At 40.8% G+C, this 14,192-nt stretch overlaps 1 protein-coding gene across 1 annotated transcript in view; it reads left to right on the top strand.

Annotated features, from left to right (window-relative positions):
- The window catches only part of LOC126355331 (condensin complex subunit 2-like), a 59,318-nt gene extending 47,642 nt beyond the window's left edge, over positions 1–11,676 (top strand). Inside the window, exons 6-8 of the mRNA XM_050005626.1 lie at positions 7,498–7,705; positions 7,798–7,942; positions 11,629–11,676. Of these exons, the coding sequence (XP_049861583.1) occupies positions 7,498–7,705; positions 7,798–7,942; positions 11,629–11,676 (401 nt within the window). The remainder of the gene's footprint in view (positions 1–7,497; positions 7,706–7,797; positions 7,943–11,628) is intronic.
- The last annotated feature ends 2,516 nt before the right edge of the window (positions 11,677–14,192 follow it).

Genomic DNA, 14,192 nt, shown 5'->3' with positions numbered 1-14,192 from the left:
GTAATTAGCAGTCTTTGAAAGGGAGGTAAGAAGGAAATGACAAGTATTTTGGACAGGTCAGGAAAACTGCTGGTGAATCCTGTGGATGCCTTGGGCAGATGGAGGGAATATTTTGAAGAGTTGCTCAATGTAGGTGAAAATACGATCAGTAATGTTTCAGATTTAGAGGTAGAATGGGATAGGAATGATGGAAATAGGATCACATTTGAGGAAATGGAGAAAATGGTCAATAGATTGCAGTGCAATAAAGCAGCTGGGGTGGATGAAATTAAGTTGGAACTCATCAAATACAGTGTAATGTCAGGTCTTAAATGGCTAGATAGGATAACTGAAATGGCCTGGGAGTCGGGACAGGTTCCATCAGACTGAACAAAAGCAGTAATCACACCAATCTTTAAACATGGAAACAGAAAAGATTGTAACAACTACAGAGGTATCTCTTTAATCAGTGTTGTGGGTAAAGTCTCCTCAGGTATTGTTGAAAGGAAAGTGCGAGTATTAGTTGAGGACCAATTGGATGAAAATCAATGTGGGTTTAGGCCTCTTAGAGGTTGTCAGGACCAGATCTTTAGCTTACGGCAAATAATGGAGAAGTCTTATGAGTGGAACAGGGAATTGTATCTATGCTTTATAGATCTAGAAAACGCATATGACCGAGTTCCTAGAAGGAAGTTATTGTCTGTTCTACGAGATTATGGAATAAGAGGCAAACGTTTGCGAGCAATTAAAGGTCTTTACATGGATAGTCAGGCAGCAGTTAGAGTTGACCGTTAATTGAGTTCATGGTTCAGAGTAGTTTCAGGGGTAAGACAAGGCTGCAACCTGTCTCCACTGTTGTTCATATTATTTATGGATCATACGTTGAAAACAATAGACTGGCTGGGTGAGATTAAGATATGTGAACACAAAATAAGCAGTTTTGCATATGCGGATGACTTAGTTGTGATGGCAGATTCGATTGAAAGTTTTTAAACTAATATTTCAGAGCTAGATCAGAAATGTAAGAACTATGGTATGAAGATTAGCGTCTCCAAAATGAAAGTAATGTCAGTGGGAAAGAAATATGAATGGACTGAGTGCCAAATAAGAGGAACGAAGTTAGAACAGGTGGATGGTTTCAAGTACTTAGGATGCATATTCTCACAGGATGGCAACATAGTGAAAGAACTGGAAGCGAGGTGTAGCAAAGCTAATGCAGTGAGTGCTCAGCTATGATCTACTGTCTTCTGCAAGAAGGAAGTCAGTACCAAGACTAAGTTATCTGTGCACCATTCAATCTTTTGACCAACTTTGTTGTATGGGAGCGAAAGCTGGGTGGATTCAGGTTACCAAATCAACAAGGTTGAGGTTACGGATATGAAAGTAGCTAGGATGATTGCAGGTACTAGTAGATGGGAACAATAGCAGGAGGGTGTCCACAATGAGGAAATCAAAGAAAAACTGGGAATGAACTCTATAGATGTAGCAGTCAGGGCGAACGGGCTTAAATGGTGGGGTCATGTTAGACGCATGGTAGAAGCAAGGTTACCCAATAGACTCATGGGTTCAGCAGTAGAGGGTAGGAGGGGTCGGGGGAGACCAAGGAGATGGTACCTGGATTCGGTTAAGAATGATTTTGAAGTAATAGGTTTAACATCAGAAGAGGCACCAATGTTAGCACTGAATAGGGGATCATGAAGGAATTTTATAAGGGGGCTATGCTCCAGACTGAACGCTGAAAGGCATAATCAGTTTTAAATGATGATGATGATGATGATGATGATGAATACAATGCAGCAAGAATAGAAGCAACTTGTACCTCATCACAGTTCTTCCAGTTCTACATTCATGTGGTTAGCTTTCTTCTTTCCGGAGAGATAAAGTAACCCAAGGAGTGCCAGTATTTCACTTCTCATTGTTTCTTTTTTGTCTCTTTGTCTCTGATAATCAAAAAAGTCTAGTTGGAGCTGAATATATTTATTTTTATATTCTACAATAGTGCCGATCATTTCCATGTTAATTAGCTTGAGGAATCCAGAAACCTCACTTGTTACATCCCTGGCAATAGCCTTAGTACCAGGAAAAATGTTTACAATACATTTCCTTCTCGCTTTGCTTGTGGCAGAGCTAGTACTTTTCCTCCATTTAGAAGTTTTCTCTCTTCCCACAAAACCAATCACCAATTGAGCCTGGTTGACAATTATTGTCTTCATTTTTGTCTGACTCACTTTCAGTGTCATGGTCAGTACAAGTCAATTCCTCCACTTCCTCATCAGTATCATTGTCTGATATAGTGTCTACATCTTTTGTAAAATCTAGATCTTCATTCAAGAACCATTAGAGCTCTTCGTTAGTTAAATGATAATTTATATTGAACACGGACCATAGGAACGTTGTAAGTATAATAACCACTATGTTCAAAGCTGTGAAAAGATCTTACATGACCAGTCGTGCATTGCACTGAGTGCACTAGAAGTGACAGTGTTACACTAAATTCTCATTTTAACATATTCCTTAGCACCGACAATTACTGCAGTGCACATAAGTCGTCAGAACAATAATGAAGAAATACACTGAGTTTCAAAGGTCTCCGTTGTTGCCAACATGTTGGATATGCCTATTAACAAGGAAACCAATCACTTATTGATAAAATTATTTAATTAATGTCTGCTTGTGTGTGTATATGTATGGATGGATGTGTGTGTGCGTGTGCGCGTGCGCGTGAGAGAGTATATACCTATCCTTTCCACCCCCTAAGGTAAGTTTTTCCACTCCCGGGATTGGAATGACGCCTTACCCTCTCCCTTAAAACCCACATCCTTTCATCCTTCCCTCTTTCCCGAAGAAGCAACCGTTGGTTGCGAAAGCTAGAAATTTTGTGTGTGTGTTTGTGTGTTATTTTATTGTGCCTGTCTACCAGCGCTTTCCCGCTTGGTAAGTCTTGGAATCTTTGTTTTTAATATAAATTATTTAATTGGATAGATAAAAAATTTACTCACCAAGTGATGGCAGAATACACACGTAAAAGACTGTTGTGACTAGCAATCTTTTGGAGCTGTGGCTCCTCCTTCGGGCAGAACCTTTGAAGGGAAAAGAAGAAGGGTGAAGGAAAAAGACTGGAGAGGTCTAGGAAAAGGGGTAGATTTTGGGAAAGTCACCCAGAACTGTGGGTCAGGGGAGACCTGCCATGTGGGATGAAAAGGAAATACTGATTGTCAGTCACAGATGAGGCAGAGGTGTCAGTTGTTCAGCCGTCATCGTTTCCTGTAATGATGAATCAGTGGAAGACTTCGATGCTTACAAGAAGCAGTTTTGCCAACATTTTTGAGTGTTCCAGGTGGTCGTCACAGAGGTCTGTAAGGCTCTTTTTATTGTGTACCCCCCGAATGTATCATGTACTGTGCCAGTTAGCTCCTCTGCAGCAATCAGTGTCGCTTTTGTGTGATGGTGTGTGTAGTTTTCTGTGCTCTCATCACCACAAGCATATGCATGTGGTCACTGTGCATGTTGATTTCTACCAGTGTTGCAGTTTGTCACAGCTAAGACTCCATGGTTTTCTGCAGAGATCAGGGTTAGAAGCACAATTACTGCAGTGCACATAAGTCGTCAGAACAATAATGAAGGAATACACTGAGTTTCAAAGGTCTCCGTTGTTGCCAACATGTTGGATATGCCTATTATGTAACTTTAACAAGGAAACCAATCACTTATTGATAAAATTATTTAATTAATGCCTGCTTGTGTGTGTATATGTATGGATGGATGTGTGTGTGCGTGTGCGCGTGCGCGTGAGAGAGTATATACCTATCCTTTCCACCCCCTAAGGTAAGTTTTTCCACTCCCGGGATTGGAATGACTCCTTACCCTCTCCCTTAAAACCCACATCCTTTCATCCTTTCCTCTTTCCCGAAGAAGCAACCGTTGGTTGCGAAAGCTAGAAATTTTGTGTGTGTGTTTGTGTGTTATTTTATTGTGCCTGTCTACCAGCGCTTTCCCGCTTGGTAAGTCTTGGAATCTTTGTTTTTAATATAAATTATTTAATTGGATAGATAAAAAATTTACTCACCAAGTGATGGCAGAATACACACGTAAAAGACTGTTGTGACTAGCAATCTTTTGGAGCTGTGGCTCCTCCTTCGGGCAGAACCTTTGAAGGGAAAAGAAGAAGGGTGAAGGAAAAAGACTGGAGAGGTCTAGGAAAAGGGGTAGATTTTGGGAAAGTCACCCAGAACTGTGGGTCAGGGGAGACCTGCCATATGGGATGAAAAGGAAATACTGATTGTCAGTCACAGATGAGGCAGAGGTGTCAGTTGTTCAGCCGTCATCGTTTCCTGTAATGATGAATCAGTGGAAGACTTCGATGCTTACAAGAAGCAGTTTTGCCAACATTTTTGAGTGTTCCAGGTGGTCGTCACAGAGGTCTGTAAGGCTCTTTTTATTGTGTACCCCCCGAATGTATCATGTACTGTGCCAGTTAGCTCCTCTGCAGCAATCAGTGTCGCTTTTGTGTGATGGTGTGTGTAGTTTTCTGTGCTCCCATCACCACAAGCATATGCATGTGGTCACTGTGCATGTTGATTTCTACCAGTGTTGCAGTTTGTCACAGCTAAGACTCCATGGTTTTCTGCAGAGATCAGGGTTAGAAGCACAATCAGTCATTTGGCCCCTGATTAGGAGGTCCATCAACGTGCCCTTCAGTTTGAGGAACTATGTCGTAACACGTTTTTAGTATTGCACAGTTATTAGAGGTCTCTTGCACAGCAGGCCACAAATCTGAAGGTTGGAGTGATGTCACTATTGTTGACAGAATACAGCCCAAACACAAGTAGCCTAGTGCACTGAGGGAAAGGAGGTAACTGCAATACAAACAAGCCAAATGGGTCAATGTAGACAAAAATGTAGTCAGTAGAGGGAACAGTGAACACCACTTCCTTGGTGCCCCTTGTGTCTCCTCCTGTGGTGATTTAAAGGTCTGCACAGGCAGTCTTAGACACTCATCTCCTGCCTAGCCTGGAAGAGACGAAGCCTATCTTCAGATTCTGCTGGATAAGGAATCAAAATAGCTGATTGTGGTTAATATTCCTTTTGGCCTCTAGCCTATTGACAAGTAGTGTTTGGGTTGAAACTTCCTGGCAGATTAAAACTGTGTGCCGGACCGTTACTCAAACTCAGAACCTTTGCCTTTCAGGTGCAAGTGCTCTACCAACTGAGCTACCCAAGCACAACCGACGCCCCGTCCTCACAGCTTTACTTCTGCCAGTACCTCGTCTCCTACCTTCCAAACTTTACAGAAGTTCTCCTGCGAACCCTGCATAACTAGCACTCCTGAAAGAAAGGATATTGCGGAGACTTGGCTTAGCCACAGCCAGGGGAATGTTTCCAGAATGGGTAGAGCACTTGTCCGTGAAAGGCAAAGGTCCCGAGTTTGAGTCTCAGTCCGGCACACAGTTTTAATCGTGAAAATCTCATTCTGGAAACATTCCACAGGCTGTGCAATATCCTTTCCCTATCCATCTAATCTATAAGAACGTCTGGCATTCCTCAGCAAAGTGGCATACTGTCACAAGTGTATTCCTAGTGCAGCTACTACCATGCACCCCTTCCATCTGTTGCTTTGGAAAAGTGCTCCTTTTGTTTGGTCTGCAGCCTGTCAGAATGCTTTTGTGCAACTTAAGAATAGTCTTCACTCTGCATCAAGTGAAGCAGCATTTCAACCTGGCAAGCATCTAGTCCTGGCCATGGATGTGTCCCAGTAAAGGGTTGAGGCAGTTTTGGAACATCGCCATTCATAAGTCTCCAAACAGCCTATTGCCTTTGTGTTGAAAACAGTCAACTTGGTTCGTATGGTAAAAAGAAGCTCTTGTCATTGTCGAGGCCTTTAAAAAATTCACATTCCTTTATGGTGGAAAATTTCATTTAATTAACAACCATAAGCCCTCTTTCCCATTTTTAGCCCATTGGTGTCCTTAACAGACAAAGTCACTCATCATCTTTAATACTGAGCTCTGTTATTGAACTGGTACAATTATAAGCTGCATTTTCATCCCATGTCGCAACATGCAAATACAGACACTCTGTACTGGCTTCCCCTGGGCCCTGATCCCTCATCAACCAGGAGGAACTGTTCCCCCCACCCACCTCACACCCCAGCTGAACATGGAGGCAAGACACACAGTGGATAGCTTCCCGATCACCCGTTCCCATATTGCCTCTGCTGCAGCACATGTGCTCTGGCACATATACTTATGATACAACATGGGTGACCTGACCATCCGTCAGGCCGGGCATTGGATCCTCTTCAGAATTTTTATGCACTGCACCACCGTATTTTGAGTGGTGTTATTTTCCTGTCAAAGGAAGGGTTTACAAGGATACACAAAACGTTTGGCATGCCACCATGTATTTTGGCCGGCCATCAAATAGGTATTGGTACATCTTGTTATGGCCTTCCGTAAGTGTTCAGGTCAGCATGTGACTTAAGTACTTTGTAAAGAAAGGTATGAAAGCAAAGGAGATTCATGCCTATTTCCAGAATACACTGAGGGATTTTGCTCCTTGATCTTCAACTGTTGCCAAATGGACAAATGAATTTAAATTTGCTCAGGAGAGCTTAGATGATGATCCACACAGTGGTCAGCCGAGATGTGTCACCATTCCAGAAATCATTCCAAAAGTGCACATAATAGTTATGGAGGATCGCCAATTGAAACTACGTGAAATTGCTCACGCCTGCCAGAGGTCATCTGAAAGGGTATATCACATTTTAATTGAAGAATTAGAAATGAAAAAAATTATCTGCAAGACGGGTGCTCTTGACACTGGATCGAAAGCGTACTATCACCATGGCAAAATTACATGAACTAAAGTATGAATTGTTGCCACACCCACCTTAGTCACCTGATATGGCTCCGTCAGACTTACATCTCTTTCCAAAACTGAAAATTTTTTCTTGGTGGACGAAGATTCATTTCAAACGAAGAATTGATAGCTGGAGTTGACAACTATTTTGCAGGCCTGGAGGCAACTCATTTTCGAGATGGGATCAAGGCACTGAAACATTATTGGACCAAGTGCATTAATCTACAAGGGAACTACATTGAAACATAAAAAAAGTTTCAGTGGCGTAAGTACTTTTTTTCTATTCGTCCCGAGAACTTTTCAAACCACCCTCATAGTTGCAGGCACACCATTTGGATGCTGGTGCGCACTGCACTTGCCTTAGTGGTGCAGCATATGTCTGCTGTGAGTAGAGGGTGCAGTAGCCGATGGGTTACTGCACAATTAGCATTACTACTGAAAATCATGACAGATATGAGCAACAAGTAGCGAAGCGTACTGAGACAGAAATCTCCACTGAAAATGCCATTGCATGAGAAACTCAATTAGGATACGTAATTATACCTTAGGTAATAAATTAATTTTGTGTGTCTCTTTGAATGTGAAGATTATTCCTGATTTACTATTACATCCAGTTAATGTAGAATATAAGTTTAAAGAAATACTTTCTTTTTTTTCTAGGTGCTTTTGTTTCAAAGATGAAAGGCAGGAAAGGGAAGAAGAAAGAAATTGTGGAAAACATTTTTGACATGGTGCCAAACGATATCTATAAAATACTTGCACTAGGTGGCACTATAATGCTAAAAAAGAAGACAGTTCGTGATACATGGGAGTCACGTAAAGTAACAAAGGAACTAGATGTTCACTATGACACTAAAAACTTTCAAACGTAAATTTTCACATCATGCAGACAATGTGATATGTGTGTTCAAATTCTCTATTGTTAAAAATAATCCTGTGCTATACTGTTGTATATTGCAGATTGTACTTCAAGAAGAACACAAACATTCTTAAATTTGGACAAAGCAATCATGACAGGGATGCAGATGATGATTTTGAAGACAATCTACCTGCGAATGAATACATTAACTTAAATGGCAAGGAGAATATGGATCCTAATGTGCACGTAAGGGAATATTATTCTATACAAAATGAAGTAGAAGTGTTGTGCTACTTGGGCAGCAATATAACTATTCCTGGTAGAAGTGACCCTTTCTGCTTGGGGTCTGAGCGACTTGTCCTTCCTGTCTCTTCCTCAAGGAAGACACTAATAGTTCCAAAAACTAAGACAGGTACTCTCGTGTGGTTTTTATGTGTGCTTATTGGCAGTATTAATATTTTGTCTTCTGAAGATAAATTAATGCCCCCATTTCTGTCCCATAATTTTATGGTTTTCTCAAATTAATTTTCCTGTTCTCTTCTTTGTTTTGATCCTTATTTTTTCCATTGTCACATATTAAAAGTTGTATTGATTATACTGTCTTTTCTGACTAATGAAGCCTAATGTAATGAGGCTTTATTACAGTTGCAAAAGACTCTGTAACCTATATAACTTGAATTTTCCTTATTATACAATACCCTATTGTGATTCACTAAATACATCACCTTGATGTAGCCATATTCTGCCTCTCACCGTCTGCATCTGTGCCATATGGTTGAAATTGTTACAGCTCATTCTAGTGATCATGATGTACCATATGTATGTTCTGGGGCACCCTCTTGATCTTCCTCACACTATTTTTCCTTCAAAGATATATATAATTTCCAAATCGCTTGTCCAATTAATTTAGTCCTTTTCTCTAAGATGCTTATTAATGTGCTGTTTTTATGTGCATCCTGTACCACTTCCTCAATGAATTTTCTTTCAATCCAGAATGTTTTTGTTATACACTAACAGAACAAAACAAAGTTTACGCAGTCCACAAACAGGTGGTTCACATAACATTTTGTCTTTGGGGTAATTGCCCTGAGCTCAGGCTGACTATCTATTTTGGAAATGAGGGGAGAGAAATTGTGAAAGTTACCAAAACCTACTAAATTGCATTCATCATGCATTTTAAATTTACTTCTAGAAGATGAAATGTTGAAAATATTTTCACTTGCATTTTCTGTGCATTTGGACAGTACTGGAACTAGATCACAGTTAAAACTGATGGATTCACAGTGTGGACCACAGTTGCACAATATACTGACTAGTATCATGGACTTCTATAAAGATTTTACAAAGCTTAAATTTCCTGTGCTTCGCAAATTACAGGTTCCACTGTCCTCCATATGCTTGGAATCTACAGTGAAAAGAACTACAGGTTGTTCAAAACTATAGCAGGAGCACATGAAGATGTGGAGCAATGCTCTGATAGGGCTAACATGCTAAGCACTCACCCATTTGTTTTTATTACAAGAAATGGATTGCTAGGTTTATAATTAACCTGTTATTAATTTTTCTGATTCTCATACATACTTCTAACATAAAATAAGATTTGTACTGTTTATTGTGGTGAGAAAACTTATTTTAATTAGGACAACCATTATTGGGAAGAAGAACAAAACCAAAGCAAGAAACAGTGCCTCAGTACTGCAATAGTTACTGATATCTATTTTGTGTGATAATATACTAAACTGCTGAGATGTGCTTCATTTGAAATTAGTTGCTGATAGTGGCCCTCTTGTTAAAATGTCAAAATTTGCAGAAATGTTTTGGTCTGTACTGTTTACCATTGCAAACCATGCGTTCCAAACATTCAGTGGAATATGCCTAAGCCTCACTTCTTTGGTGACTGAGGAAAATAAATTCCACCAACATGACCGCCTGGTTAGCTGTGCGGTCTAATGCACTGCTTTCCAGGGAGGAAGGCATGCTGGTCCCCAGCACAAATCCCAGAACAAATCCGCCCGGCAGATTAGTGTCAAGGTCCAGTTTGCCGGCCAGTCTGTGGATGGTTTTTAAGGCAGTTTTCCATCTGCCTCGGCAAATGCAGGTTGGTTCCCCTTACTCTGCCTCAGTTAAAGTATGTTGGCAATTGCTGTGCAAACACTTTCTCCACTTACGCTTACACCTTAATTACTCTACAACTCAAACATTGGGGTTATAATTGTCTGGTGTGAGATGTTCCCGGGAGGGGGGATTCTCACTGGGGGCCAAACCGCACAATAACCCTGGTTTCGGTGTGGGAAGGCGGTGAGGTGAGTGGACTGCTGTAGCCTGTTGTTGGGTTGTGAACCACTGAGAGCTACAGCAGGGACGAAGCCACTCTGTCGTTTCTAGGTCACCAGTTACATACAATAAAATACAACATGACTCTTGTCACCATCACAGATGCTGCATGTACCATGGCCTCTGTCACTTCTGCCTCTCACTGTCATTATTTAATGAAATAATCTTCTCCTTTACTGAATTTTCCAAAACAGCTTCATTCTACTTGCTCTTCTCACATTACTGTGCATATTGCTGACACCTTTTTTAAAATCTTCAGAGTCGATGCTCCTTATCAACTTTATTTGTGAGTGCTTTCACTGCAGATAGGGTAAATTTATTATTATTCCGGGCAATGTAAACTGTAGTTTTGGCGCATATAAACTATATTTGTGGGAGATGGAAGTGGTAAGAGGTAGACTAATGACTACATTCTCATACTCTTTTTGCTGGTTCATTGATTTTGTATGTGGGAAACTTTTCTTTATGGAGAGAGATTAGTTCTGTAAACCTCACCTCTCTGAGATGATTGCTCACATTGATATTGAAGCCATTCATTCATCTTCTCCTTTCGCTTTGCCATGGCACATACATTGGCAACAACAACTGGATGGTAAGGAGATTAGTAAATAACATCTATTGACTATCTTAGATTTGGAAATAGTAGTTCTGGGAATCACTTGCTAAATGTAACATGATTCATTTCTTCATGATATTCTCTCATCTTCTTTGATTTAAAAAAACAGAAGACTGTTCATGAGAAAACCTTACAAGGTACCTACATGCCGAATAATGAGATAATAAGTATGCTCCACTAGTTGGAAGTGATTGCCATTTCGTTGTTCCTGTAGTTGTGTTATCCATCGAGCCCTGCTTGACAACATAGTCAGAACTGACTCGTACTTTACCAAGCCACATCACTTTGTGAATATTTACACCATGGTTTTGTCTTAAAAATTGCAGCTATGTCCTCCATTTTCTTCAACAGCTTACACCTGTAGAAATATCATTGGTGAAAAAATTCCAGGTTAAACAAAACTATGTGCAACAGCTTTGAAAAAGACAAGATTCCTTGAAGGTGACCAATAATATGCTGAATGTTGGGTGTTCCATTATACAGCGATAGTCATAGACATGACAGTGTATCACAACCTCAGTAACTGAATCTGTGTTAGTAATAATAAATGTTTTTTCTCCAGAATTTCAAGCTTTGATGCTTTTCAAGTTTCATTGTCTTTCTTGAATATTCCCATGCCAGTCTTCACAACAGCATTTTTGCATAATTATATTAAAAACAAGAGCAGTTATATTGATTATCTTATTATTGAAGAACAGCACCCCGCCAATAAGTTTTTCTGTCTTGAAGTAGGCACTTAACACTAACTATTTTTCTCAATCGACTTTTACAACAATACCTTGGCCAAGAAAATTAAATCAAACTTTTATCCTCATAACTTTTAACAAATGTGATTCTGACAGTTGTAAAAACAACAATTATCAAAAATGTGTATGAAACATTAACACTTTTGTGAAGTAGAAAGCAAGGAAAATATTTAAAATATGAAATTAAAGTTAACTGCGGTACAGACTTGGTGCCAATAGGTATTCTTCATTTTAAGGTTGTGTCGGCTGCTAGGACTATTACATTTCCTGAGGCTGCCCCATAGTCATCACTTTGTCAGAACATTAGTAGTAAGTAGGTTTTTTTCTGCACGAATTAATATAGCAGTTTTAAAAAATGAAACACATTTGGCCTGAATCCTGTTGGATCACTATGATGTGAAAAATTTCTACAAATTGTATCATTAGTGGTTTATGCCATCTTCACTAGAATACATGGTAGGTATCATATGTAGATGCACTGTGAGCCACTGACCATCCGCTTCACCACAATGCAAAGAAGCTTATAGGCATACACAAACATTAAAGTCATACACAACTGCTTCTGCGGCTACTTGCAAATAAGCCCATTAGGACTACGGAAAGTACTTTGAGGTGCGCTTTTGCCTTCCTCTGTGCTCATTTTTCTTCCGTTCTCTTCCTGTGAGTTTTCTTTTCTGCTTCAGGCCATGTTATTCATCTTCTCTTTTGGTTTTTCTTCCTGATAAATTTGCCATTTATTAATTTTTGGCCTGAAGAGAATTATCACCAGCTTCAGACCGGTATTGATTTCACCAATCCATTCAAATGAGTCAATTTTGGCTTTGCTCCTATTGCCAAAACTAGACTATTTGTTTTTGTGAGTCCGTCTGGGTTTACTCTTTTAATGTGTCTGTAGAATCCTAACCTACTTTGCCTAGTGTCACTATGGATATTTATTTATTGTTTGATTTCCTGATTGCTTCTTCGTTGGGATTATTTGTCTAAAAGTTTTGGGCCTAGAATATTTCTCTCTCTCTCCACTCTCCCCCCATCCACACTGTCCCACTCTCCCCCTCTGACCCTCTCCCCCCTCTACCCCCTCTCCGCCCTCTCCCCCCTCTACCCCCTCTCCGCCCTCTCCCCCCTCTACCCCCTCTCCGCAATCTCCCCACCCTATCCCCCCTCTCCTCGCCCCCCTCTCCCCCTATCCCCCTCTCTTCCACTCCCCCCTCTCCCCCCTAACCCCCACGCTCTCCCCCTCCCCCCTCTCCCACTCTCTCCCTCTCCCCCCTCTCCCACGCTCTCCCCCTCCCCCTTCTCCCACGCTCTTCCCCCTCTGCCCACTCTCCCCCCTCTGCCCCCTCTGCCCCCTCTCCCCCCTCTGCCCCCTCTCCCCCCTCTGCCCCCTCTCCCCCCTCTGCCCCCTCTCCCCCTCTGCCCCCTCTCCCCCTCTGCCCCCTCTCCCCCTCTGCCCCCTCTCCCCCCTCTGCCCCCTCTCCTCCTCTCCCCACTCTCTCCCCTCTCCCACTTATCCCCTCTCCTCTCCCCCCCACTCTCCCCCTCTCTCCCCACTCTCCCCTCTCTCCCCACTCTCCCTCCTCCCCCCACTCTCCCTCCTCTTCCATCTCCCATCACTACCGCCTCTGCCCCCTCCCCCTCTCTCTCTTTCTCTTTTTCTCTCCCCCCTCCCGCTCCTTCTCCTTTTTTCCCCCCTCACTCCATTCAGTGGTTTATATTCCAGTAGAAAACAAGTATTTCTCATTCATAGGACATTTGATTTAATTATTGTATTAGTTTTGTGTGCAATTTTCATCTTTGGCTTCTAATTTGATTTGATTTTGTTTCCATTCCATTTTCCTGAGTGGTTTTGCCGATATACTGTGGAACTCAATTCATTTTGCCATATTTCATCTCCAAGAATTTTAGTGCTTCTTTGTTGCAGATTGGATACTCACCTCTCAAAAGATATTTGGAGACCAAGTTTTTCTGTAGTTTCTTTCAAGCGGTCACTTCAGTTTTGTTAATTGTTTAGAGTTAACTCTCCATTTTTTTTCTTTCTTGAAACACAGACTTTGTGGTTGATATCCTATGAGCTTACAAGGCAATGGTCCAATCCAGTATGTTATAAGCAACCCTGAAATTTTTATTCAGTAAGAATAGAATGAAAGAAATGCACTATCAAAATTTTAGCTGCTAAGATGTGCTGTAAGTATTTTTTAAAAATAGTTTAAGTTACTCATTTTTGTTGCGCAAAGAATAGCTTACTCCTTCGGTTTGCACAGCCCTTCCTGTCTAGTGTGTGACAGGCTGTGACGAGAGCATAGCGCCACAGTGAAAATGTGCAGAGTCACATACACAAATTTGAAGCACGTAAACCGTACAAAAAAATGTCGTGTATCATTAATGGTTTGAATAAGAGGCACTTCATATCGACAGTTAAACTGTTGCATGTGTGACTCTTACAAAGGTTACATGCGGAGGCAAATAAATTAAGATTGTGGTTGATGTTATATTATAGACGACTTCCATCAATTGTGACTGTAATTTATCAAAATGAAATATTTATTACACATACGTCATTTTACAACAGTCCCTGTAGGACAATTGTTATGATAATTTTTGAATAATGTCTATTTTAGTAACAATGAGTTATTTGTTTATTCCCCATAGTCATCACAATAAAGTGAAGTGCCATTTGAATGATGTAAACATTGTTCATTACACCAGACACATCTGGTGAAAGAAAAATTAACACTATCAGGTACTTCACGGTAATTAATAGTTTTATTTAGACAGAATGTTGGAGGAATAAGAAATGGCC

This window comes from Schistocerca gregaria, chromosome 3 (assembly GCF_023897955.1).
Source record: "Schistocerca gregaria isolate iqSchGreg1 chromosome 3, iqSchGreg1.2, whole genome shotgun sequence".
NCBI lineage: Eukaryota > Metazoa > Arthropoda > Insecta > Orthoptera > Acrididae > Schistocerca > Schistocerca gregaria.
This window is presented reverse-complemented; position numbering and strand designations above follow the sequence as displayed.